The sequence below is a fragment of the Durio zibethinus genome, chromosome 22 (assembly GCF_047325235.1).
Source record: "Durio zibethinus cultivar Kanyao isolate XHJ-2024 chromosome 22, ASM4732523v1, whole genome shotgun sequence".
Classification (NCBI taxonomy): domain Eukaryota; kingdom Viridiplantae; phylum Streptophyta; class Magnoliopsida; order Malvales; family Malvaceae; genus Durio; species Durio zibethinus.
Genome location: NC_143183.1, coordinates 18,786,241 through 18,811,526, shown reverse-complemented (window position 1 = coordinate 18,811,526; position 25,286 = coordinate 18,786,241). Strand labels below are relative to the sequence as shown.

Here is a 25,286-nt window from a genome sequence, read left to right as displayed (position 1 = left end):
TATGCTGAGAAACCAGTCCTTTCTGGGGTAATGATCTTGAACTGCAATCCCATATTAATTTTGGAAAACAAGTGTAATGGTACATATCTTGTTTGATAATGAACTAAAACTAGATTCAATCTGGGGTTGTGACTATCTTATCCTTTTATAAGCACTTGTTTTATTCCTTTTGTTCAGTTAGTATGATACAGCACATGGCCAGAATTGTTCGCTGTAAAATCCTCATGAACTCCTCTCTCCTTGAATTATTTATGATCTTTACATGCAGAAAATGCTTGTGCCTTGTGGTCTGCCCCCTGAAAGAGAAGAGGATTGAGAACTGCTGGTTAGGTCATGACATGAAATGAAATGAAATGTTAGGAAGTGCATGCTCGGCCCTGGGAGTCTCTGCTAATTAGACTAAGATTATTAGGATTATTTTTTGTGTGAAAAAATTGTCTACTGCCTTTTGATGAGGATTAACTTTGGAAGCCTTGCTACTTGATTACTTTTATCTTTTCAATGAATCTTTATGTTCTATTTAATGCAACTTTTAGGTTGTATTCCCATTGACACTTTTCATTTTGGTGCTTAAAGAGCTAATTTTGGTGTACCCAAACCACCTTAAAATGAGCTAACTTCCAAGTACCAAGCCACTTTGTTTTTGGAAACACAATCTTTTTATCCCTAACTATTAGAAGGCAATAGTTATTATATAATTCCCAAGTGTATACATTCCTGTATGTCTTTACCACTTGAAATTTCCCTGTCAGGAAACTTTTGGTGGTTTGGAACTTGCAGCTTCAATAGAAAATGACAAGCAAATCATAAACTAGACCATGTGAAAAGTGAAGAATCAAAGGAGAATTTCCAAGAGGGTATGGTCAGCAAAATTGGTTAAGACATGTGATTTAGCTGAGAGTATTGAGAAGAGTAGCCATTTGGAGGGTATTATTATTGCATCAGAGTCAATAATCAAATGGCTATGGCCGGCCTTATATCAAAATCAGACATCAGCTAATCCACCTAATCAATTACTTATCACTGTTGTCCAAGTTTTCCAACTTTCATTATGATAAAAGTATCCAATGACATAAGAAACTTCAGTGGCTATGAGGTAGTGAAAGTATATCTTTATTGGCAATCACACTTTTTTCTTTAGAAAAGTGGTTTCAGCTTGGGATCTTTTATCCTTTAACTTTTGAAAACCATAGCAACCATTCAATGGCTTGATACCAATAGATACAATAATGCAAGAAGGCTAACCTTTGTCAACCTATAGATTCTTTCTAGTATAATTGGCTTTCGTAGATGACCAGTTAATTCGATGATATTGGAATTGGTTCCAAAAGTGTGGTGATGACTTGTTAATTCAGCGGTATTGGAATCGATTTTAAGATTGTGGTCAATTAAAAAACTAGAAGTCTCGAATTCAAACTCCAATTATAGCCAAAAAAAAAAAATTTATCTTAATCTTCAAGCAAACAAACCATTCAATCTTAATTCTTTCAATTTAGAAATAGTATCATGCTCAAATTGCTGGGAAGAGGGGCTGGAGTTAAAGTTGCTACACCCTCAAATCTAATCAAACTGCCTTGCATTAATTTTGTACTCTAACCCAATTGACAGGCACATTATTTCTTTAAAAATATATGGCCCTTTGATAAGATTGTGGCCCAAACTCAATCTGGAATTAATTGTTCAAGATGCAACCAAGAGGGGGTAAAGAGATTGGTCTAATTTGGACCACACAACTTTTAACAAAATAAAAAATTTGATACCTAACAAGTAATTAATTTACTTGATAAAAATTAATTTTATTTAAATTTTAAATTAAAATTTTATTAATGATCGATTGTTAAATTATCTACTTTCAATTATTTATCTTGAACTATTAGGGCACATTTTGTTATGATATAATAGATTAAACCATCTATCTATATCATAGATTGTATAAGAAAAAAAGAAAAACAAAAGATTAGGTCAATTCAGCTACCAACCATATTTCATTTTGTGAATGAATGAAAGCTACATTGCATATTTTTTGACATGCAAATGTGCACCCCACTGACAAAAGCTGCCTTGGATTTTTAAGGCTAAAAATCAGTCCAAAATTCTACCTGTATGACCCTGTTTTGGCTTGTAGGCATTATTTTACTGACAGTCTCATCATCATTTTCACTCACACCACTCAAAAAAAAAAAAGAAAAAAGAAAAGAATATTTAAAGTTGTCTGCTCTTACAAAGGTTGGGGAGAGACGTGAAGATTGACAAGTTATCTCCCTTCCACCAGTATCCCTCTGCCAGGCTGCCTTGCCTGCTTTGCCATTGCTTTGCTTTGTCATTTGATATATTTCCTTCTTTGTTCAATACATTTCTTTTGAGGAAATTTCCAATAGCAAACAATTAGTGATGATATAATGACAATAAAGCCTTGATGTAATCCTGGCAAACCCTAATAAACTGTTTTCCAATTTCAAAATTAAAAAAAATATTTAATATATAAAAATTTAATTTAATTGAATCTAACATTTAATTCAATTGATTTTTATAAAATATTTATTATTTTTGAAATTATAAGAAAGTATAAAATAAATTAATTTTATATTAATATAATTTAATCTCTTCTTTTATATATAATATATAATTTAAATATTAAATCTCAATTCTCTTTAAAAAAAAATAAAAATCCTTCAATAGTAAAAAAAACTAAAAAAAAAAAAAAATTCAATTTGGTTAATTTTAAGGGTAACTTGTTAACTTTCTTTGCTTTGAAATCAAATGATAAGGACAAAATACATCTCAATATGTTTTGGAAGCAACATCTGAAATTTATTTGTGAAGAAATCAATAATGCTATCTTTTGTCTTAAAGGCCTTAACCATTTGTGAAAATGAGCTTTAAAGTTTAAACTATACATAATGCTACAAAATTATCATCAAAGCATTACACGACACTTATAAAATCAAAATCAATAGGATTAATTTTTTTAATAATAATATTTTTTTATTAATTTGAAAATTTTAAATGTAATAAAAAATAAAAAATTGCATCATTTAAAATTTTGATCAAAATTATATATTTTATATTTATTTATAAATTATGATATAATAATTTAATATTATATATATTTAATACAAAATAGAACATGTATGCATCAACTATAAAATTAATTAATAAAGCAAATAAGGTCATGAGATAGTAAAAGATGGCAAAAAAATTAAAATAAAAACAAAAAAAATCCACCTAATATCATCATCCAAGTTTCTCTTCCTCAATCATCCGTTTTTCTTTCTCTCTCTCATCCAAAATACCAAAGCCAAAGGAATTTTCCCGAGAAAATTAACTCCTGTCCTTAACCCAGATCCATAGATCATAACCCCAAATCCTTGCCGATAAATTCTTTCCTTTTAGATTCTTTTTCTCTTCGCTTTTTCTGGGGCAATCAAAATAGACCTTTTTTCTTAAATACTCGTAAGTTTTCATCTCTTAAAGAAAAAAAACCCCAACTTTTTCTCTGAATTTTCCTCACCTTGATAATGCAGCTTGATGATACTAAAACTCTTGTTTTGATTCACTGATTAATGGGTATTCCGTCGATTTTCAATCAAGTTTCTCCCTTTTTTTATCCCTTTAGTCACTAAAAGGGTTAACGGTTTTTTTTTTTCGGATTTTTGGAGGGTTTTATAAGGATTTTAGAGTCTGGGTTTTGATTTTGGAGCTGATGGATAAGAATTTTGATGGATCTAAGAGTTAGTTTAAAGAAAAGGGTTTTGAGTCCGTTTCTGTTTTGAAAGTCAATTTTTCGAAATTAATAAAGTGAAATACGAGGGGAGTTTTTTTTTTTTTTTTAAATTGTGATAAAGTTTAGTGTAAAAGTTGAGTAAGATTAGATCATGGAGCATATTATTGGTGGTAAATTCAAGCTTGGTCGAAAGATCGGGAGTGGATCGTTTGGTGAACTTTATTTAGGTATTATGATAATTAGTTTTTTTATTTTTTTCCTTTTTCTTATTTTTTTCTTTGCCACTGTTTTGTTGATATGGTGCTTTTGTTTTGCAGGCGTTAATGTACAAAGTGGAGAGGAAGTGGCTGTTAAGCTGGTAATTTTTGGCGTTTTACTGTTTTTTCCCCAACTTCAATTGGAGGCGGGGTGTATGCGTATGTGTACATGTGTTATTTTTGTTATTTTTATGTTCTTTTAGACTGTATTGGTTGATCACTATATATGTAAAAAAAATGATCCATTTAGCTGAGGATAATTGCAACTGTGTTTGATGTTATGCTGTGATGCATTTCTTTGTGTTTCATTGGATGCCTAGTACTTCAGATCATGCGTTTGCTTTTTTAGGGGGGTGGGGGGTGTAAATCAGTTCATTAGTTGATGTCTATATAAGTGCTACTATGGAGATGCTATATTTAATGTTTGTGGAGCTACCTCGTAAAAGGAGATGTGGTCGCACCTGGGATTTTTTAAACCCAAGTAGTTCCTTTATGCCATTGAAATGGAAGAAAATCGACTAGTGAGTTTGATAATAATAAGTTGCTATAAAGGCATTGCTGGAGAGTTTCTTTTTATGTTTACCTTTGTAACGAGGAAAAGGAATTAGGATAAGAATTTGTTTGACCGTGATTCATTTTGAGTATTCTTAGAGTTGGACCGTGTGATATTTGCTGCTAAAATGGGGATGGATCCTTCAATTATTCAAACTGATAGTTTTGGATGATCTGCTTAAGTGCTTGAAAATTTTCTCTAGAAGTTGAGTTGTGAGATTCTAGTTATACTTCTGTTGTTTCTTTTTCCATTCGATATTTTAATTGAATTTTGTAATCTTCCTGATGTTTAAGTTTTGAATCTGTTACTAATATGTACTCCCTTGTTTGCCCAGGAATCTGTCAAGACCAAGCATCCCCAACTTCACTATGAGTCAAAGCTGTACGTGTTTCTTCAAGGAGGGAGTAAGTTTTGTTTCTCTTGCTCTCACCCTCTCCTATGTGTCTTTTTATTTATTATGGCAAGTTGGAGTCTGTGAGTAGTTTTTCTTACTTTCTTTTATCTGTGCAGCTGGAATTCCTCATTTAAAATGGTTTGGAGTTGAGGGTGAATACAATGTCATGGTTATTGATCTTCTTGGGCCAAGCCTAGAAGATTTGTTCAACTATTGCAATCGGAAGTTTTCTTTAAAAACAGTTTTGATGCTTGCAGATCAGTTAGTAAGTATGCTACCGTTTTCAGGGAACTTTAATCTGGTGAGTTGGCTGCCTTACTAATACTTGTTCTTTTGTTGTTGGTTCAGATTAATAGAGTTGAGTATATGCACTCTCGTGGTTTTCTTCACCGTGACATAAAGCCCGACAACTTTTTGATGGGTTTAGGGCGTAAAGCAAATCAGGCATGTTCTTCTGTTTATTCCCTGCATGTATTTACCCATGCTTTTTGTGGATTTTTTAAATAGATGATAAGGCATGAGATCATGTTGATAAGATTTTCACACAATTTTATATTCCATTCAAAATATCATTATCTCTAGCAATAGTTCTCTTTTTCTCTTAACTGAAATTTAGCTTTACATAACTGTATCTTTCAACTCACTTCTTCAACAAGATATCCTAGTATGTGTTGTGTAATTCCATTGTTTCCCCCTTTTCACTGCAGGTATACATAATTGATTATGGCCTTGCAAAAAAGTATAGGGATCTTCAAACACATAAGCACATACCATACAGGTAACACTTTTTTTGTTTTTATTTGAAGAACTTGATATTTCCTCTTGCAGATTGTTCATCAATTGGCCCTGACTTAAATAACTCTAAGCTTGAAATAATTTTTCTGGTAATAGATTTAATGATCACGAGTTCTAATAGAAAGGCTATTTAGCTTAGCAGAAGAGGCAAATGGTTAAAATTTTCATTTGTTATGTTTGTAACTCATCAGCGTAAGGCATCCATTTTCGTTCCTCGACTTATAGTGCCCGATAAATAATTTGGTTTTGTGATTAACTATTTTGAGAAAATCACTTGACTCTGTGTTCAGCTTTAGTCATCAACTGCCAATTCTTCCAATAACGATAGCTCTTATGTTGCATGTATATTTCTCTAGTGAAATCATTTAATATGTGCCACACTGACCTCATATTGTACTGTATTTTCTTCTTTGTAAACCTTTTTCACTAGCCATGGGCACTTATTAAGTTATCCATTTTACCTATAGGGAAAACAAAAATCTTACAGGAACAGCTCGATATGCTAGTGTTAATACTCACCTTGGAGTTGGTGAGTTAACTTAGTGCATCTAATATTCATATGGGTTTTTCTTTCTGCGAACGCTACTGCATCTAATATTCATATGGGTTTTACAGAGCAAAGCAGGAGGGATGATCTAGAATCTCTTGGTTATGTGCTTATGTACTTCCTGAGGGGAAGGTTTGTTGAATACATAACCAGTTGCGTACTTCACAAACCTTTTAAAGGTTGAGTCACATTGTTAACTTAGTTTAATGTTCTCTGTCTCAGCCTTCCATGGCAGGGCTTGAAAGCTGGGACCAAAAAGCAGAAGTATGACAAGATTAGCGAAAAGAAGATGCTTACTCCCATAGAGGTATCGTTACATTTTTTTTTTGTTAATACCAAGGAATTCTCGTATGCAAATATTTGAGATTAGACAAGAATAAGTTGGTTAATCAGAAGTTGAATTGTTAAAGGTTTCCTGCTAGTTCTCTTCATGTTCAAGAAATTGAAGACTGAATGCATGTATGACAAGTAATATGCCATTTTCAGGTCCTTTGCAAGTCATATCCTTCTGAGTTCACATCGTACTTCCATTATTGTCGAGCATTGCGGTTTGAAGACAAACCAGATTATTCATACCTGAAAAGGCTGTTTCGGGACCTTTTTATTCGAGAAGGTTAACTTGTTATTCTATGTCTCATTGTTCAAATATTGCTAACCTTTTTAATTTGCCTAATTTTGAAAATTGAGTCAGTCTTCTCTTCAGTTCATTGTCATAAATTTGCCTGAGATTTTTTATCATGAAATCTGCTTGATTGAACTCCCAAAGTTATTGATTTTGACAACTAAATGATGCAGGTTATCAGTTTGACTATGTATTTGATTGGACTATGCTGAGATATCCACAGGTTGGCTATAGCTCAAGAGCACGGGTCAGTGATCTTTAACTTGCTGGCCTTGATGTTAATGGAAATACTAATTTTGTTTCTTCATTAAGGATTCTTATACCATGTTTCTGTCATTCCTCAACAGCCAAGCCCAAAACCAGGTGTAAATCCCCCAGGAGTATCTACTGAAAGAACAGAAAGGCCTTCAGGTCTGTTCCTTTTCACAGCATGGTTTGAGAATATATTCTGATAATTTAACTGGTGATAACTTTTTTATATAAATATTGTATTGGAGACACCTAACTTGCCCATGTTCTGACCATGATTTCCTTGAATTAGCTAACTTGCAATTCTTAGCACATATCTTTATTTTTTGTAGTTGGCCAAGAGATTCGAGAAAGGTTCTCTGGTGCTGTTGAGGCATTTGCAAGACGGAATGGCTCTGGGCATGGTTTGCCTGGTGATCAGTCTAGATACAGATCTTCAGATGATGTGCCATCATCGAAGGATGTGGTGAGCAACCTTACTTCTACATTTTTTTTGTACATTTCATCTATTGTTTTCCATTGAATTTCACTTTCTAGGAAATTGAAATTCAAATGCCTGGGCTACTTGCCACAGAAGTTATGATTTTCTTTTAAACTTTTCTCTACTTCAGCAACTTGATTCTGAAAGGGCTCACTCCTCCTCGAGAAATGGTAGTGCTTCAAAGAGGCCTGTCGTATCAGGCAGCCGACCTAGCTCCTCTGGTGAGCCTAGTGAGAACCGGTCTAGCAGATTGGTCTCAAGCGGTGGTCGCCTGTCAACAACTCAGAGAGTCCAACCTGGGTTTGAATCCAAATCATCATCTTTTACTCGTACATCAGCCACAAGGGGTGGTCGTGATGATACCTTTCGGAGCTTTGAGCTCTTGACAATAGGGGGTGGGAAAAGGAAATAAATGTCATATGCATCTGGTAGTAAGGATTTGCTTGCGTTGAGGGCACATAATCTCCGTATTCTAGTTTCTAAGGGAGAAGATCTCGGCACTATTAAGGTATTTACAAACAGTCACTCTTTTACATCTGTGTCCATTACTTGGTGTTCCATCCACAACAATTCCCGGAAGAAGTTTATCCTCAGGAAAACTTTTCGACTCAATTCCACTTGTCAGGTATTCTTGCCACTATGATGCCTCTAAACTCGTTAAAAGAAAGAGATAAATGATCTCACTTTAGGGAATTGTTCATATATTTCCAATATTCTAGCTGTAACAAACACTTGATGTTTCTTTCTTTCATCAGAAGCAAAAAAGAACTATGTCTAAAAAGTCTATTGTAGCAAAGACATTCTGGCTTTATGTCATCTGCTTACACATTGTGTTGCCATTATCTGTAACAATGAGATGGGTGCTGCACTGATTATAACATGGGCTACGGTAATCGCTGCTTTTGTCCAAAAGTGACAGAAGGTTTTGGTTTAGTACAGTTTATCATCATTTTGGTCACCATTAATGACTAAGCAGCCTAGCTTATAATCCCAAAGTAAAGGCGAATAGGGGATTGTTGTTGGTGATTGAAACCTCTTTTAATGGCATCAATAATCATAACTTTGGTGTTTTCCTTGGTGCCACATTAAAATTGTGGGGCACGACTGGCGGAGATTACGGCACCCCTTAAACAATTATGTATTATTTATCAAATTTTTTTAGATTAATTAATGAAAAGTGTTTAAATTATAATAAAATATGTAATGTGATATTTGAATTTTAAAAATTTTTAATATGATATTTAACTTATAAATTTGTTAATTAATTAGATATTCATTAGCAATATATGTAATTTCATATGATAAATTAATTATTTTTTAAAATATCATATTAATTAATAAATTCATAAATTATCACATTAAAAATTTTTAAAATTTAAATATTATATTATAATTTAAGGATTAAATTTAAAAAAAATAAATTGATGTTTAGTCGGAATGCTTTTGCAAGGTTGAGATTTACAATCTTAATCTTTGTAAATTTTTATTTTTAATTTCTTTAGGTCTTGATTTTCTTTGTATAAAAAATTTTGAAAAAATTCATTAAAAATTTTTCATCAAATAAAGGACAGCCATAAGATCAATCCATCAAATTTGGCGCCTAGTTTCCCCCTCATCTTAAATCTAAATCATTAAAACCTAAATATATGATCCAAAAAATTTGTTCTACTTTATTGATCTTACCAAAGCGTTGAACTTTAAAAATGCTTCATTAACTTTGAGGCACGTGTCAGATTTGACGTGGCTATGCCGCGTAAAAAGAAATAAAAGAAAGACAAGCTGCCGTTGCAAAAACCTCTTCTATCCCTTTTTCTTCCCTGTTTTCTCCGCTGAATTAAAAAAAAAAAAAAAACTCTTAAAAATTTTTCTATTTCAATTCCCAAAAATAGATTTAAAATTTTTTTTTTCTTTTCTATGGATTAAACTGGCTCAATTCAAACACGTCAAAATAAGAAAAACTTTTATCTTTTGTTCTCTTGATTGAAAGTGATGATCTAGGGTTTTCACGTTTCAGTTTTTATTATTATTCGAAAACCGAAATTTTGCTGTTTGGGAAGGGATTGAATTTGGGATAAAATTTCGAAACAGAATCATGGAAATGGAGGTGTTAGGTGACGTGGCATCTCTCGACCCTGATTTACTTCAGCTCCCTGAGCTCTCTCCCTTAGCTCTCAAATCCAATCCCTTTCTCGCTGAAGAGCTCTTCTCCATTTGGCTTTCCCTCCCTGAAACTGGTCGCCTGGTAAGGTTTTTACAATTAGTTATCAAATAATCTTCCTTTTGGCTATTTATGACCTTTTACTTTGTTATTGTTTAATTTAATTGAATTAGGTTAAGAATTTGCTTACTGATGCGAAAACGGGGACCTCTTCGATGAATGCCACGGGTAATTCAGGCGGTATCAATGTTTCTACAACCAATTTATTGCCGTCCATGTTTCCTTCTACGAGTACTCCTCCGCTATCGCCTCGTAGTACTTCGGGTTCCCCTCGTATTGTCAAACAGCGGTCTGGCCCTTCTTCTCTAGGTTCGCCTCTCAAAATAGTCAGTGAACCAGTCCGAGAAGTCATACCACAGGTATAAAGTAAACATAGCTGATAAATTTTGGAACTTTTTTAGTTGAATTAATAGTTTCTGATGACTGAACCCTAAAAAAATGTTGGTTTTTGCAGTTTTATTTTAAAAATGGTCGTCCACCTCCAAATGAATTGAAAGAGCAGTGCTTATTTGCGATTGATCAGCATTTTTATGGGCATTTGGGATTGCAAATTCCTGGTGAGGAAACATTTATGGTTTTTAGTGGGAATTGTTCTTTTTTTTTTTCGTGGGTTTTTGCTGGTGTTGTTAAATTTCTGTTTCTTGTGTGGCAGAATTTAAGGGGGTAACGAGAGACATTTGCAAGCTACCTTCATTTTTCTTCACCACATTGTTTAGAAAAATTGATGTCAACAGCAGTGGTATTGTGACAAGGTATTTCTCAGTGCACCTTTGAGTTTATAGTTTCATTATATGTGTAGTGGTATAATTTTGAAGATATCTGTGTAGGACTAGAGCCACTGATTCGTGGCTGGTAATAGATGAAGCATCTGCTACAAATAATGCTGTTAGCCAAAAGGTTTCTGTGGTGGTTGCCTCTGCAATCCCCATTTTTGTTAGGGATCCCTTGCTCCAGAATTAGAAATAGCCTGAAGTAGTGCTATATGATCCTTGATTATGTAGGCATCTATGTGGTTTGTATCTCTTTTTGGGTTAAGTAATTGGCTGTACATAAAAAAAGGCTGAGACTGTTATTTTATGGAAGGGTTGGATGGCAGTATTGGCCTAATTACTGGAAGTTCCCTGGATGGATTTATTGACTTTGTGCAGAAGCTTTGATAATGCGATGTCTGAAGAGAGGTGTAGAAATTGAGTATTTCATTGTACTCTTGGTTAGGGTTTAGGAGGGGTTACTTGTGGTGCTTACTTGTCTATGCTAAAAGAGCTTGAGTAGTTTTTGATGTTAAGGAACTATCTGATCCACTTGCAAACTCGCAAATCATATTATATTTATTCTTTAGGCCCTTGTTTTGCTATCTGAGATTTGATATTTGTCTACGAAACATAATCTGTTATGATTGAATTATGAAATGTAAGGTTACATTCTTTGATGGTTTAACATCTGTTTCTAAATTAAACAAATTATAATTAGGTCTGGACTTATGTACGCTGGAATGAATTTTAGGGATCAATTTGTCAATTATTGGATTGGAGGCAACATGTTAACAATGGATTTAGCAACCCAAATCTATACAATTCTTAAGCAACCTGATTGCAGATACCTTACTCAGGTATATTCAGCTTTCCTCAATGCATATTACTTGAACAACTCTAAGAGACAGGAAGGAAGGAAAGGATTATGCTTTTAAATAATGTGCATTCATGTGCCTTGTTAATACTAGTTGTTGAAGGGGAAAAATTGTGGTTGCAAAGTTAATAAGTTATATGCCTTGTTTTAGTAATTCGCACTGAATGCAGGATGATTTCAGACCCATTTTACGCGAACTTTTGGCATCTCATCCAGGACTGGAGTTTTTACAAAGCACCCCAGAATTTCAGGAAAGATATGGTATGACAGCAGCCATTTGAACTAATATCTTTGTCAATTCATTTCAAATTAGAATATTTGTTACTGTTGTCAAGAATCCACACTTCACACGTGTCAAACAGGCCGCAAACTCATCTGATAATTGGCTTACTGCATTTATTAGTTTGTATGTTAACATTTAGTAGTGACTAAATGTAATGGATTATTGCAAACATTTAATAGTGACTAAATGTCATTATTGCAATATTATTGTAGCAATTACCATAGCAATGGCCGTATTGCAATATTATTTAGCATACTGTAACCTGCTTCAAAAATAAATTATTAACTTTTAAATTTTTCTTGTGCTGTCAATGTTAAGTTCTGATTCTTGTGAGCTAGTAACTTGATATAGTACTGCTCTTATGTATTTTAACTTCTTTTGTTTGTAACAGCTGAAACTGTCATATATAGAATATTTTACTATATAAATAGATCAGGAACTGGTCGTCTTACCCTCCGGGAATTGAAGCGTGGGAACCTAATTGCTGCAATGCAGCATGTGGATGAAGAAGAAGACATTAACAAAGTTTTAAGGTAAATCAGTCTGTTGAATGCATGCAATTTTGGTGAAGTTTTATAATGATATTAATAGTGGTTTTTGATAACCTTTATTTCTTATTGAGCATTTTGGTTTTTGTTCTCTATAATTTGATGAATTAACATTTTATTTTAATCTTTTCTTCTTGCAGATACTTCTCTTATGAACACTTCTATGTAATATACTGCAAGTTTTGGGAGCTCGACAACGACCATGATTTTTTGATCGACAAAGAGAACCTTATCAGATATGGTAACCATGCTCTTACCTACCGGATTGTTGATAGAATTTTTTCTCAGGTTTGCATTTGTGTCATGCTATTTTCTATTATCTACATAAATCATTTCAGCTTTAAGTGGGAAGTTTTTCTTCTATATCAAAGAACAAAGAGAAAGAGAAAATCCTTTTGGTCTTTCAGGTTCCGAGAAAATTTAGAAGTAAGGTTGAGGGGAAAATGGGTTATGAAGATTTTGTGTACTTCATACTGTCGGAGGAGGATAAATCTTCAGAACCTGGTCTGGAGTACTGGTATATATCCTCATTTTCTTTAGTTGAAGCACATAAATACTTTCTTTGCTGATGATCTCTTAGTGGTTTAAATGTTAATACAATGATGCAAGTCCCCCAAGAAACTTTGGGATTATGTGTGGTTAACCTCTCTTATATCTGACGGGGCAATCATTAGAGTCAGAATCACTGAGTATTTTTGTTCTTCATAGTTCTGTAGAAGTGTTAATTTGTTGATTGCCTGGTCTTTTACTGTGATCCAAATTGTTGATAGTTTGTTTATGGATCCTTTTCAACCACTAAGATTTGATAGATCAATCAATGATAGATCTAGATGATACTAAGACTACCTTATATTCACTGATTTTTCCTGTGAATCACCCTCAGGAGAAACAAATTGAAAATCATTCTAAATCATTCTTCGCTTGACTGCTAGGTTGAGAAATTGTTTTTGATCTGATTCTGTGCTTGAAGAACTTAAAAGTTTGCAATGTTTTTATTTATCAGCATGAGGTTGTTTGATAAAATTTTGCCGCATTTTGTTACTAGCCCCATTTTGGGTATTATCAATAATGACTTTCACCTGACCAGCCGGTTTGTTTGATTCAGGTTTAAATGCATTGATTTGGATGGAAATGGGGCCCTCACACCAAATGAAATGCAATTTTTTTATGAGGAGCAGTTACATCGAATGGAGTGCATGGCCCAAGAACCAGTGATTTTTGAGGATGTATTATGCCAGATTGTTGACATGATTGGACCGGAGGTCACTCCTGGATTCTCTACTGATGACTCATCTGTCTTTTGACTGCATGTAGACATACATATATGCATACATGTGTATTTTTGCATGACCATTGCTAATTCATGATTGGTTGATTACAGCATGAAGGCTACATCACTCTACGTGACTTGAAAGGCTGCAAACTTTCTGGACATGTTTTCAACATTCTTTTCAATCTCAATAAGTTTATCGCTTTTGAAAGTCGTGATCCTTTTCTTATTCGTCAGGTAAATGCATGTTTAATTTGAAGTTTGACATCATTATGAGTAACTTTTTTTTCTTGAGGTGTTGATCATGAGATATATTTGTATTAGGAGCATGAAAATCCAACATCGACAGAGTGGGATCGCTTTGCACATAGAGAATATATTAGGCTTTCTATGGAAGAAGATGTTGAGGATGCTTCAAATGGAAGTGGAGATATTTGGGATGAATCATTCGAGGCTCCCTTTTGAAATTAGTTAGGTAAGTTCCTCATAGGTGCTGTTGTTGTAAACACATGCAATTGAAGTTGTTTTCTTTTGCGGTCCTTTATTATTATTATTATAAGTTTTATTTTGTGAAAAAGGATTCAGACGATGCATGGCAGTCTTGTTACTAAAATAATCTTTACGAATGATTATATATTTGAAGAAATTAGAGTGTCCTAAGCTTTGACAGTTTATGAGTCTATAACTGCTATCCCTTTAGCTTAATCTGTTGACGAAATTAGTTCTGGTTTTTGTGCTTTTTCAGAGGTCTACAAGAAATGGAGGTGTTTCCGTTAAAATCGAACTGGTTTTTGCTCACACCAGTGTTATTTTAACTCTGGTGGCACAATTGTATGCATATACACCTGCTGGCCATATTCAGACGGTAATTTTGAGTAGATGGGAATGTCAAGAGCTTTCTACTTGGAGCCTTTAGCTTAGAATACCAGATGCCTTGATTGTGTAGGGGACAGTTGCAGAATAGGGAAATTTTTACTGTCCATATAATCATAGTTCAGAATAATATGAAATGAAATCAAAATTTTGTTTGTAAAAAGTCGGTCCTGGTGTCCTCTTGTTGGTAAATCTCTATAAGTGTTTTACCCTTGTTTTCTTTTTGTTTGTATTGATACCAATATGTTCACGGTGATTCAATTTATGATGAAAAGAAACTGTTATTATTTGTAATAATTTGTTATTGAGATGCCTCCCTCTCAAGTCCTCTCGTCTTTCCATTCATCCCAACCATTATCTTGACATCCTTTGCTGTTTAGGTATCTAGCATTTGCCGGTAGCATCACACTCCTATTCAGAGAAGATTTGATACCCATTTTACTCCGGCTGGCACATTTAGTAAAGATGTATATACGAACTATATTGTCACTTGTCAGCTAGTTATCAGCTGCAGTATGTTGACATAATCATGTGCCTGATGATGCTTTGTGCAATGGCTTAATTGCATGTGGAACTCCAATCGGGTTTTTTATGCTTAAATGTCTATGGAACAAAATAATCCGACCAATTTTATGACTTACAGCTGAATGCATGAACCTCAGAACTTTTAAGCTCGAATAATTTATTTATAAAATAGCATTTGCATTTTGCATGAATAAGAGAAATGGGGATTTCATGATACAATCGAAGTACAGGGTTAGCTATTTTAATGTAATGCAAAATGGTACAACTCTTGTAAACCCAAGAACAAGTTAATAATAAATAATTACATGAAAAAACAACAATGGGTTATTGTACAAGAACTTCCTTCTGCTCCACATAATTTTGGGGTGGGGGGGGGGGGGGGGGGGGGGGAATACATAACAAATATGAAAGAATATTTACTTTCAGATATTATTTTACAAAAGAACAATCTCCTGAAGCTGACACAAGACTCAGAGCCAATTCCATACTCAAAACCATTTTGTTTTGGGGCCTTTGCCCCTAAAACTTTTCACTGAAAATTTGAAATGTAAGACGCAGCAAAACAAAAGCTATTCTCCGGGGAACGGTAAGATTTTAGCTTTGGATATCTCAGGCCATCTCTCGTCCCATAGCACGAGGATATTGAGGCAGGTCATTTTCTTGAACGATTCTCAGGGGCCTCTATTTGCGGAGGCAAGAGGTTTAAGAAGCTCCCTTGAACAGGTTGACTGGCAGCTGCTACCGACTCATCCTCTGCTAAATATAGACCCAGATTAACAACAGCAACCATCTCAAATAGTACTTGATATATGCCTTATTGACACTATATCAAAACTTGCTATGTGCCTAAATTAACGACTATTATATGCAGCAAAGCTGCTGAACAACACCTTATAGTAAATAAATATGCTAAACTGTAACCCAACGACTGGAGCACACCCACCAAAAGCATAACAATAGTGATAATATCTTACCAAAAAGGGATTTGATGGAGGGTCTCTTGGGTTTTGAGCTCTTCTTCCTCAATTCAGCTGCACAATGGAATAAATAAACCGGTCAAATACAATGATATTTGCTAGGTTGGAAATTTGCAGTGGATAAGTTCAAACTAACAAGAAGTGGAAGGAGAAGAGAGATCAATAAAGAAAAACATGTATCAATGATCTTCACAAAGATACATAAAGTATTTGAAAAGTACTGAGATAAACTACAGGCATGGAAAACAAAAGGGACAAAGGCACAAAAATATAAATCGAAGGAGGAAGCAAAATACCAATGCCAGGTAACTGATTATCATTTACAATTTCAAAGTTCTTGTACGTGTAACCCACAAAGTTTATATCCTTGGATGAAAGCATCTGCATCAAAGGAAAAAAATTAAGTAGAATCATCATTTATCAGCAATTACCCTTTATTATTAACCATTTGAAATAGGTTAGTTTCAATATTATTGTATATTCAAGACTAGAGATTATTATATCTGTTTCTTAGAAATTTTTTTATTGCACTTCCCTTTCAAGGTTGATTTCAATAATTTCTGAAACATACTGAAACACACTGAAATATAACATATATATTAAAGACAACAGACCGGTATGCTCCCCAGGATAAATTTTCACATTAAACTAGCTCTGGTATTTAAGGAAAAGGCAGATTTCCCAATTTGATGAAACATTAATATAGGTGCGATAAAAGAACCAACAGAAATCCCCAGATGAAAATTCCCCAAAATAAAAATGGTGCCGTTTAATTTCAAAAAGTTCAATAGAAATTTCTAGTAAACTTGGCTAGGAAACAGGCCAGTCCTTATGAATGGCAGCAGCAGGAATTTACAGTATATAAAATATTTTGTGAGGTAATAACTAGTCAAGTTCTTTAAGTTCAAAACATTTTAATTGAAAATATATGTATTTTTACTAACCTTTCTCCATGGACCTGATTTTGCTGCAGACGGAATTTGGTTGTCGGCCTAGTGCACGAAAGAAAGGAGAACAATGAGAATATTTCTAAACAGGTTATTGCATATTTAGATACAGTAACACTATTCTACCTCTTCAAACTTCTCAAAATTTTGTGTATCCAGCTCATCATTGACTTCAGGAATAAAAGCGGCTTTCGTTTGATATAACTTATCCCATTCAATACCTTTAAACCATGGGTGAGCCTGAAGATAACAGATACAGCCAGTTAATTTAAAAATTTGCATTCTATTTTAAAACAGAATCAAAGAATCTAAAACAGAACACACCACATAACACAACACCTTAATTTCATTAGCGCCTTTTGTTCCAAGCCTCCGCTCAACATTACATAAAAGTTTACTGATGAGATCTTTTGCTTCCGGGGATAGTTTTGCTTCTTCTGGAAACTTTAAATGTGTTCTCCAATTTACTATCTGGAAAATGTAGGAAAAAGGACAATACTTAATCGTTGCTAACAAAGAAGACAAGTACAAGTTGTGATATAGAAGCTAATAACAAACAGTGTTCAGATGTAAAGACAGACAAAAATATAGATAATAGCACAAATCATGACAGCATAATAACATAATGGTAAAAAATTACCTTCCGACAGGTTGACATCGGCTCATCCGAATAAAAGGGTGGATATCCAACAAGCATTTCATACATGATAGCACCAAGAGACCACCTTAAAAAGCATCCAAAAACTAACATTATAAGATATCTCAAAAAATACAAATTACAAATAAAAAAAACCATGTTTAGTAATACAAACCAATCACATTCCATTCCATATCCTTTCTTCAGCAAAACCTCTGGAGCAATATAGTCAGGTGTACCAACCGTAGAATATGCCTGAAATATTACAATATTTCAATGTTTGAGTAACATTAATTTGCAATTTCAGTAAAAAACAGAAGAAAGATTTCCAAAATAAACTTAGCAGGAAAAAGAGATGAGCTTGTGGTCTTTCTAGAATATCTAGGGCAACTGACAGATGTAGAATATAAGCCTTGTAAACTCTGAAAAAATAAACCAATGCCAGAACTATGGAAAATGAAGGAGAAAGAAGTCAAGAACTTTCTTGTTTCGTAAACCCAATAGTATGACAATAATAACAATAACTAATCACTAATGTTGCATATTACATTGTAGAGTACTTACAAGCATCCTTCTGTTCCTCTGCCAGTGCTGCAACTGCTCTTGTTGTGTGCGTTTTGGTGCTGCAGGTCGTCCATCACTTTGAAGAGCCCCACTGAGATTGTTTGCCATAGAAAAATCCTTTTCCTGAAGATTACTGCAATCTAATGGTTTACATAAACCAAAATCTGATAACTTCATATGACCATTTCTATCAAGTAGCAGGTTGTCAGGCTTGATGTCTCTGCAACATGTGATATAGAATGGGTTCACCCCTTAGCACAAACTCAGGAAGGCCATAATATAAAAGTGTACAAAGGTTTAATGTGACATCAACTCACCTATGAATATAGTTATGTTTGTGAATAGATTCAATCGCCAGGACAGTTTCTCCAACATAAAACCTGGCCTCATCCTCAGTTAGTGTATCCTTCCGCATCAATAAAGTCATCATATCTCCCCCAGGTAAATATTCCATAATGAGATATAGATACTCTTCATCTTGAAAAGAGCAATATAATTTGACAATACAATTACTATCAACCTCTGCAAGTAGATTTCTCTCAGCTTTCACATGTTCAACCTGACCAATAAAAATGCAAACTAACAAATTAGCATCATGGCTAAAAACACATTAAGGAAAATATATAGCAGGCTTAAAATTACGTACCTGGCCTCTGCGAAGCATCTCTGACTTCTTAAGCTTCTTCATAGCATAAACATGACCAGTTGCTTTCTCCCTGCAGACTCTAACCTGTGATGAGAAAAATGGAAGTTGAAAGTAATTATGGCAAAGTTCCTTCTTTAAGGGGGGGAGGGGGGGGGGGGGGAGTGAAAGACAGTCAATAAAAAAGAGATCAAGATTTTCAGGAGGTGAAAAATAAACCCAAGTACAAATGTGAATCACAGGAGAGAGGTAAAACTACAGCCAAAATTTTCAGAAACATTAGCAACTAACAAATCAGGCAGCTAAAGCAGTATAAATGTAGAAGCCTGTCCATATATAAGTTTCCTAGATGCATCGTCTCAGGAAAACAAAGTTCTGATGGCAGACACAATAATTTTTATAAGAGATTTTAGCACCATGAATCTAGTGGTATTCATAGCTCCTAATTTTTTTAATTTTTATTTTGGCAAGTAGATTAAAGGAAGGCCAGAAACAGAAGTAAAAGAAGAGCATAAGTTATGATGTACAATATGATGAAGACATAATTACCTCTCCAAATGCACCCTTGCCTATCATGGTCAATGGCTCAAAATCATCAGCACCCATCTTATGCCTCTGAAGACGCATGTATTCTGTCTCCTTCTTCTCCAAATACTTTAGTAAGTTGTTTTGTTCTTCTTCAGATACTTCAGCATCAGCCAACTTCTTTTCTAGAATATCACGTCTGCATAAAATCATAATTACACAAAAACCATCATCCCTATTCTTCAAAACAAAACTACCATAACTTTCCCAGCGTGCCTCCGATCATAAAGACATTTTATCATGTTATATTCTTGCAGACGATACAGGATGCAATGACAGAATCACGTTTTTTGAATAAAGTTTTGAACCAAAACCTGCTAGTAAGCATCTCGATATGAGACAATTCTGCCACATTGTCAGTCCATAATATAGAGCAAAGTTACGTTGCTTGCAACATTATAGTTATGTGACATAACAGTAACTATTACACAGGGAAATTTCCATTAGAGGAATAGTTTTTAAATCATACCGCTCCTTTCTTTCCTGCAGGCTTTTCATCTGCTTCTTGTAATGGTTTTCAATATACTGCTTTGCAGCTGCTACCCGCTGTTTGGTGACATTTGATGGTGCCTCTTCACTTGTTGCTGGTTTAGACACCTCCTTTGCATTACCTGCCCCTTCTTTCTTCTTTGAAGGCCTTAGCTTATCTTTTAATTTCAACATATTGAACCAACACCTTGCAGTTTCCATTGTTTTATTGGATAAATACAACCCTTCTGAACCCACGCTCCTAAATGTACATTTTAGCTCAGAATTAGTGAGGAATACATTAGTTATTGACTATCTTATTCTCATCAGACAAAAATCTTGCTGACTTTAGCACATCACTGTTTACCAAAACATCCAACAAATACATTCTGCAATGAACAAGAGCGAAATAAGAGTACATTAGCTTAAAATGAGGGTAATATTTCAGAAACAGACAAAAGGAAAACCAAGTAACTTTTAAAACACAATTTTAGGTTGATATCAGCTGTCAAAGGATATGACAAACAAACACAAATCAGATAATCAGAAACTCATAATTCAACGGAGGTGAGCAATGTATCACCAAAAAAAAATTCAATTAATATGTTCGCTTAATTAGTTGCAACACGCTAGCATTAGCCAAATAAGGTATACACAATTAGACGCACTTTTGCACAAGTCTCACCAACCAACATGGTTTTTCCTACATTTCCGGCAACCAAACAAGAAACTAGACCTCAACTCAGAACCCAAATCCCAACTAAGAACAATGCAAAGGAAAACAAGTGGTTCCACCAAAAGCAGTGTTCCATTCATTCAAAGTGACCAATCCAAAACACCTATAGAATAAAAAATATATATTAATATCCCAACACTTTATCATCAATTCAAAAGAAAAAATTAAATGAAGCTGTGATCCTTACCTAACAAAACAAACTTTAACAAAAAAAAAAAAAAAAACTAATTGCAAACAATTTAAAGTCAGCATTAAGTAAGTCAATAAAATTCAAAGCAATTCAACTCAGATATTTTCGGAAAAGAGCTAAGAATGCATAACATTAAAAAAAACTCCAGCTTTCTGCTACATTTTCTCACCAGCCAAACAGAACACTAAAAATCTGATACTAAAGGAAATCTAAGAACCGAAAATCACATAGCAAAGAATCAAACGCTATAATTCAAAAGGCAAAAAGATCTAAAACACTGAACTTCCCAACAGTAAAAAAAAAATCATTTTCAATCGTCCAACGTTTTCGCACCAACCAAACAGAAAGAGTCAAATCCAAATCTCAACTCAATCTCAGAGCTAAAACTAATAACTCCCAAAAAAAAAAAAAAAAACCAAAATCCCTCAAAATTGAAAAAAAAAAAAAAGCAATTATAGTAATTAAACTGAACGAACCATTAGAAACTATACGGATGGATTTCTGGAGAGTTCGATTGTGAACAAAAGAGAGAACGGCAGCGTACGAATTGTAAAGAGAAGAGTGAGGAAATCCCTAAAGGGAAAGAGGAAGCGAAGAGAAGAGAAGATTGAGGCGAAGATGAAGAAATTGCAGTCCCATTGGTTTGGATTTTAGGCTTTTGGAAAGTTGGAAGCTTTGCCTTATGCGCTTGCCTTTGCCTTTGCCTTTGCTTTCCATATTTATATTTCCGCGTCTTAAAATTAGAAGTCTTCTAAGACTACCTCAGTTTTGTTCTGTTCTTTCTGTAATTCTTTCTCAGTTTTTTTTTTTTTTTTTAGTTTTATCTGTTTGAATTATTTATGTATATATTATGGTTAATAAATTTAATTAATCTTTAAATGAAATTGATTAAGTTTGCTCTCAGACCATGTGGGACCCTATACTTTATTGATTGCAAAGTATTGACAATGGACAATTAATGAGAGAGATTGAGATACAAGGTGTATTTAACATTAAAATTTACCATTATATGGTCTTTTTTTTTTAATTTACTGAAAATTTTATTATACTTTCAATATTATTTATCCAACAAAACATTTTAAAGTATTGATTCTTAATTTCAATAATAAAAAAAAAAATTTCTTTTAAAATATTTTATAATTTGATCCAAAATATCTTTAATTTTTGTTTCAATTTAATTTTTTTAGACTATTTTAAAAATGTATTATTTAACATAGGCCTAATATTTTCAAAATGCTTTTTGAAAATATTAAATCTCGATTGACAAAAACAAAACTCCTCTCTTTTATATTTCTAAAATATTTATATTTATGAAATTTATTAAAGAACTAAGGAATTTTAGGGATGTGGGGTTGACAAATTGGTAGTGATTAAAATTCAAAGAAAGTTAAAGTAAAATAGGTAATTTGATAAAACAATAATAATAATAATAATAATAATAATAATAATAATAATAATAATAATAAAAGATCATGGGAACATATGGAGATATGAGCTGGACCACTCGGAAATAATTAGTTTAGAGAACTGTCAATAATAATTGCCTAAATAATAATTTTCTTTTTTTTTTTTTGGGTTGAAAAGCACAGTCAAAGCCCGGATGTCCGCCGTAAACACTGCGGCCATGCTTGAGACGAGTTCCACGCCCTATGTCCTAACCAGTTGTCGGAGGCACCGGATCCCACCTCAGCACCCTCTTTTTCCATTAGAGGGAACTTCATATTAACGGCACATGGCAGTTACAAATTGGTATAACAATCCGCTGAAATCACAACACGTGTTGCTAACATTTTAAAGATAACGCAGTATCCCTCATTCTTATGCTTTACCATGATTTTGACAAATACTATTCTTTAATAATAATAAAAAAATCTCTTAATTTTGGATATTGATGGTACAAAAAATTTTTAGATATAATTTTTTTGTATTTGAAGTGAGATTGAATGAAATTAAAATTTTAAAATTTTATTAATTTATTATTTATTTATTTATTTTGATAAAAAAATTTTATCAGAGGAATTGAAATTTTTTATGTATGCATCTTAATTTGAAAGCTAAAATATCTTATTTATTTTGAAAATAAATTAAAGACATTAAATTTACTCTTTCTTTATAAAAATTTTTTTAATCTAAAATTTTTTGATATCTGATAATTATTTTAAATTTTAATTATTTTAAAATCAAACGAATTCAAATCTCATAAAAAAAAAAAAAAAAACTCTTTTAACACTTATTTTTTCCATCCAATATCGTCATGGAAAAAGAATGAACACGCGTAGGGAGATAGCTACTATTCACGCGTTATCTCTTTCTTTTTTTCTTTATCTTTATTGTTTTAATCATTTTATCATCGCTTTGACTTACATACATAACATTAAAAAAAAATTACTTATGCATTTCGCTTTTTTAACATTAATAATGAAATTTGTTTTAATTTTTAGAGTAACATTAAGATTCTATCACAGGTTAATTTTTTATTTTTAACATATTTTTAAAAAAATATGTGTCATTTTAATTGTAAAGTCTAAAATCTTTATTTAAAATGTAAAAAATAATTTTTTATTATTAAAAATATTATTTTATATATTATAACATTTTTTTTAAAATTTTACTAATAACAGTGTGATTTATTAATAAAATATTAAATTTTTAGTTTTAATTTAATTTCTGTCAATATGAAAAGTTTTTAAATTTTGAATTAAAATATTATTACATATTTATTTAGTTATTATCATATTAATTTATTAAATTTTTAAACATACTAAATAAAGCTCATCCAATTATAATTATAACGGTGGTGTTTGCTGGAGCACATCCAATTATATAATGAAAAGACCCTATAAAAAAGTACAGATTAGATGATGCTTACACTCAACTAAATAATGACGTAACCTATCACTTTCAAGCCAAATTTAATTTATTTTCCATTCTTTTATTATTAAAAAAAAAAAAGCCTTTTGAAAGAACTAAGTGAAAACTATTTATGAATACACATTAATAAAAATTTGTTTTATTTAGAAGTTTATATTTAATTAGCTGTTAGTATATAAATTTTATATATTATCAATAAATTAAATAAAATTATTTTATAAAATAAATATATAAAAAATAATATATTTTTAAAAAATATTTATTAATTAAATAATATCATATGATATATTTTATTAATAAAATAATTTAATTTAATTTAATAACAGTATATAAAATTTATAAACTGATAACATATTAAATATAAATTATTTATTTATTTAGAGTTCGTTTTTAATATATAAATTGTAAAATTTTTTAATTTTACAAATGAGCTTAAAAGATTATCATAATTTTTATTTTTAATATGTTTTAAAAGATATATGTGATTTTATTAATTTGATCTGCAAACTCAATTGACAATGTCAATAAATGATATAATTTTTTATTTATTTAATTGTTATAAAAATAAAATTTTTTTTTTTTTTAATTATTCAAGAAGAACAAAACCCTACATAAGGAGAAAAAAAAAAGTTGAAGTTTGAACTCCAACATTGATATCTTTTTTAAAATTATCTTAATTATTAAACCAAACAGCTTAAGATAAATAAAAAAGTATTAGTAATAATACTTTAGTGATTATATTTAGTAATCAAATACAGAAGAATGTTTGCTTTTGATAACTTTTACTAGCTGTTTTGATTTTTTTTTCAAGAAAGTCAAAGTTATTTTTAACTTTATGAAAAACAACTTTGACTTTTTTGTTATTTATTGCCTTTAAAGTTTTAATTAATATCATATTATTGTATGCAAAGCTAAGTCATTTAGGATGGGAAATTTGCAAGCAATCCCAAATGGTAGCCATCCAAGAAAAGCTCTAGAATTCATTTACATTTTCTCTCTTTCCTTTCATGTCCAAAATGTCCTAAAAACTAAGGCATTATCATAGGAATTATTCCAATGAGTCCATGGTATAGAAAGAAAGAGATTTTCATTTTTTTTTTTTTTTTGGGTTGTAATTTCACTAGAGTAGATGGGGTTTAAACTAGGCTTACATCAAATTTTGATTAAAGCCAATGGCCCCATATGGTTTAATTTAACAGTAAAGGGATTGATTTTGGCATGAACCATAGGCATATAGATTATAAATAATGAATTCCATTTTTCTTTTATAAATATTTGAATTCAAGCAATGTTTATATCTTTGGAAAATATTCATGGTTGGTTTGCCATCGATTTAAATGACATATGGCTATTTTTTTCTTTTATAAAAGAAATTATATATAATTTGAGAAGAAAAAAAAAGATTGTGGGTTTTAAGATTTTAAATTCCAAATTTACAAATGATTATATGAATTATTTAAATTAAAATTTGAAATCGACTCGATAGTTAATATGATAAAATTGGGTTTATTTATTCATCTTTTCTTAAAGAAAAGCACACAAATTGATGAATTATCTTTGCTAGAATTTCTTTGCTTTCCTCGAAATGAATCAATAAACTCTTCTAAAAGCAATGGGGCAATGGCAACTTGATCAGCAATGAGACTAATGTGGATTCCCTTGGAAGTAGGGCATCGTATTGGGGGACCATATGATTTTAAGCA

The 25,286-nt window shown here is 32.2% G+C and overlaps 3 protein-coding genes across 10 annotated transcripts; 2 read left to right on the top strand and 1 right to left on the bottom strand.

Moving 5' to 3' along the window:
• The first annotated feature begins 3,236 nt into the window (after nucleotides 1–3,236).
• Nucleotides 3,237–8,502, top strand: LOC111306727 (casein kinase 1-like protein 10). Of its 2 annotated transcripts, XM_022904565.2 has the most exons (14): nucleotides 3,237–3,951; nucleotides 4,042–4,082; nucleotides 4,869–4,938; nucleotides 5,045–5,193; nucleotides 5,277–5,372; nucleotides 5,636–5,706; nucleotides 6,191–6,252; nucleotides 6,339–6,402; nucleotides 6,493–6,577; nucleotides 6,757–6,883; nucleotides 7,066–7,139; nucleotides 7,240–7,303; nucleotides 7,474–7,607; nucleotides 7,753–8,502. In XM_022904565.2, the coding sequence occupies exons 1-14, from the start codon at nucleotides 3,876–3,878 to the stop codon at nucleotides 8,032–8,034; spliced, it is 1,395 nt and encodes a 464-aa protein (XP_022760300.1). In that variant the 5' UTR covers nucleotides 3,237–3,875; the 3' UTR covers nucleotides 8,035–8,502. The 2 variants fall into 2 exon arrangements, with proteins under 2 accessions (XP_022760300.1, XP_089607570.1); XM_089751444.1 differs by having other exon boundaries at nucleotides 3,736–4,082.
• A 922-nt stretch (nucleotides 8,503–9,424) lies between these two features.
• Nucleotides 9,425–14,737, top strand: LOC111306726 (serine/threonine protein phosphatase 2A regulatory subunit B''beta-like). Of its 2 annotated transcripts, none has more exons than XM_022904563.2 (13): nucleotides 9,425–9,864; nucleotides 9,954–10,199; nucleotides 10,295–10,397; nucleotides 10,493–10,592; nucleotides 11,344–11,449; nucleotides 11,637–11,727; nucleotides 12,141–12,282; nucleotides 12,438–12,585; nucleotides 12,705–12,814; nucleotides 13,403–13,559; nucleotides 13,679–13,804; nucleotides 13,892–14,042; nucleotides 14,313–14,737. In XM_022904563.2, the coding sequence occupies exons 1-12, from the start codon at nucleotides 9,715–9,717 to the stop codon at nucleotides 14,030–14,032; spliced, it is 1,620 nt and encodes a 539-aa protein (XP_022760298.1). In that variant the 5' UTR covers nucleotides 9,425–9,714; the 3' UTR covers nucleotides 14,033–14,042; nucleotides 14,313–14,737. The 2 variants fall into 2 exon arrangements, with proteins under 2 accessions (XP_022760298.1, XP_022760296.1); XM_022904561.2 differs by having other exon boundaries at nucleotides 9,442–9,864; nucleotides 11,311–11,449.
• A 491-nt stretch (nucleotides 14,738–15,228) lies between these two features.
• LOC111306725 (uncharacterized) lies at nucleotides 15,229–21,402 on the bottom strand. Of its 6 annotated transcripts, XM_089751443.1 has the most exons (15): nucleotides 21,189–21,402; nucleotides 20,455–20,625; nucleotides 19,788–20,048; nucleotides 19,283–19,457; nucleotides 18,737–18,820; nucleotides 18,408–18,649; nucleotides 18,091–18,310; nucleotides 17,702–17,781; nucleotides 17,530–17,614; nucleotides 17,229–17,360; nucleotides 17,016–17,129; nucleotides 16,887–16,934; nucleotides 16,239–16,323; nucleotides 15,940–15,996; nucleotides 15,229–15,718 (listed from the first exon to the last, which is right to left on the bottom strand). In XM_089751443.1, exons 3-15 carry the CDS (start codon nucleotides 20,006–20,008, stop codon nucleotides 15,618–15,620), a joined length of 1,644 nt encoding a protein of 547 aa, XP_089607569.1. In that variant the 5' UTR covers nucleotides 20,009–20,048; nucleotides 20,455–20,625; nucleotides 21,189–21,402; the 3' UTR covers nucleotides 15,229–15,617. The 6 variants fall into 6 exon arrangements, with proteins under 6 accessions (XP_089607569.1, XP_022760294.1, XP_022760295.1 ...); XM_022904559.2 differs by lacking the exon at nucleotides 20,455–20,625 and having other exon boundaries at nucleotides 15,229–15,721; nucleotides 19,788–20,175; XM_022904560.2 differs by lacking the exon at nucleotides 20,455–20,625 and having other exon boundaries at nucleotides 19,788–20,175.
• Nucleotides 21,403–25,286: the final 3,884 nt, after the last annotated feature.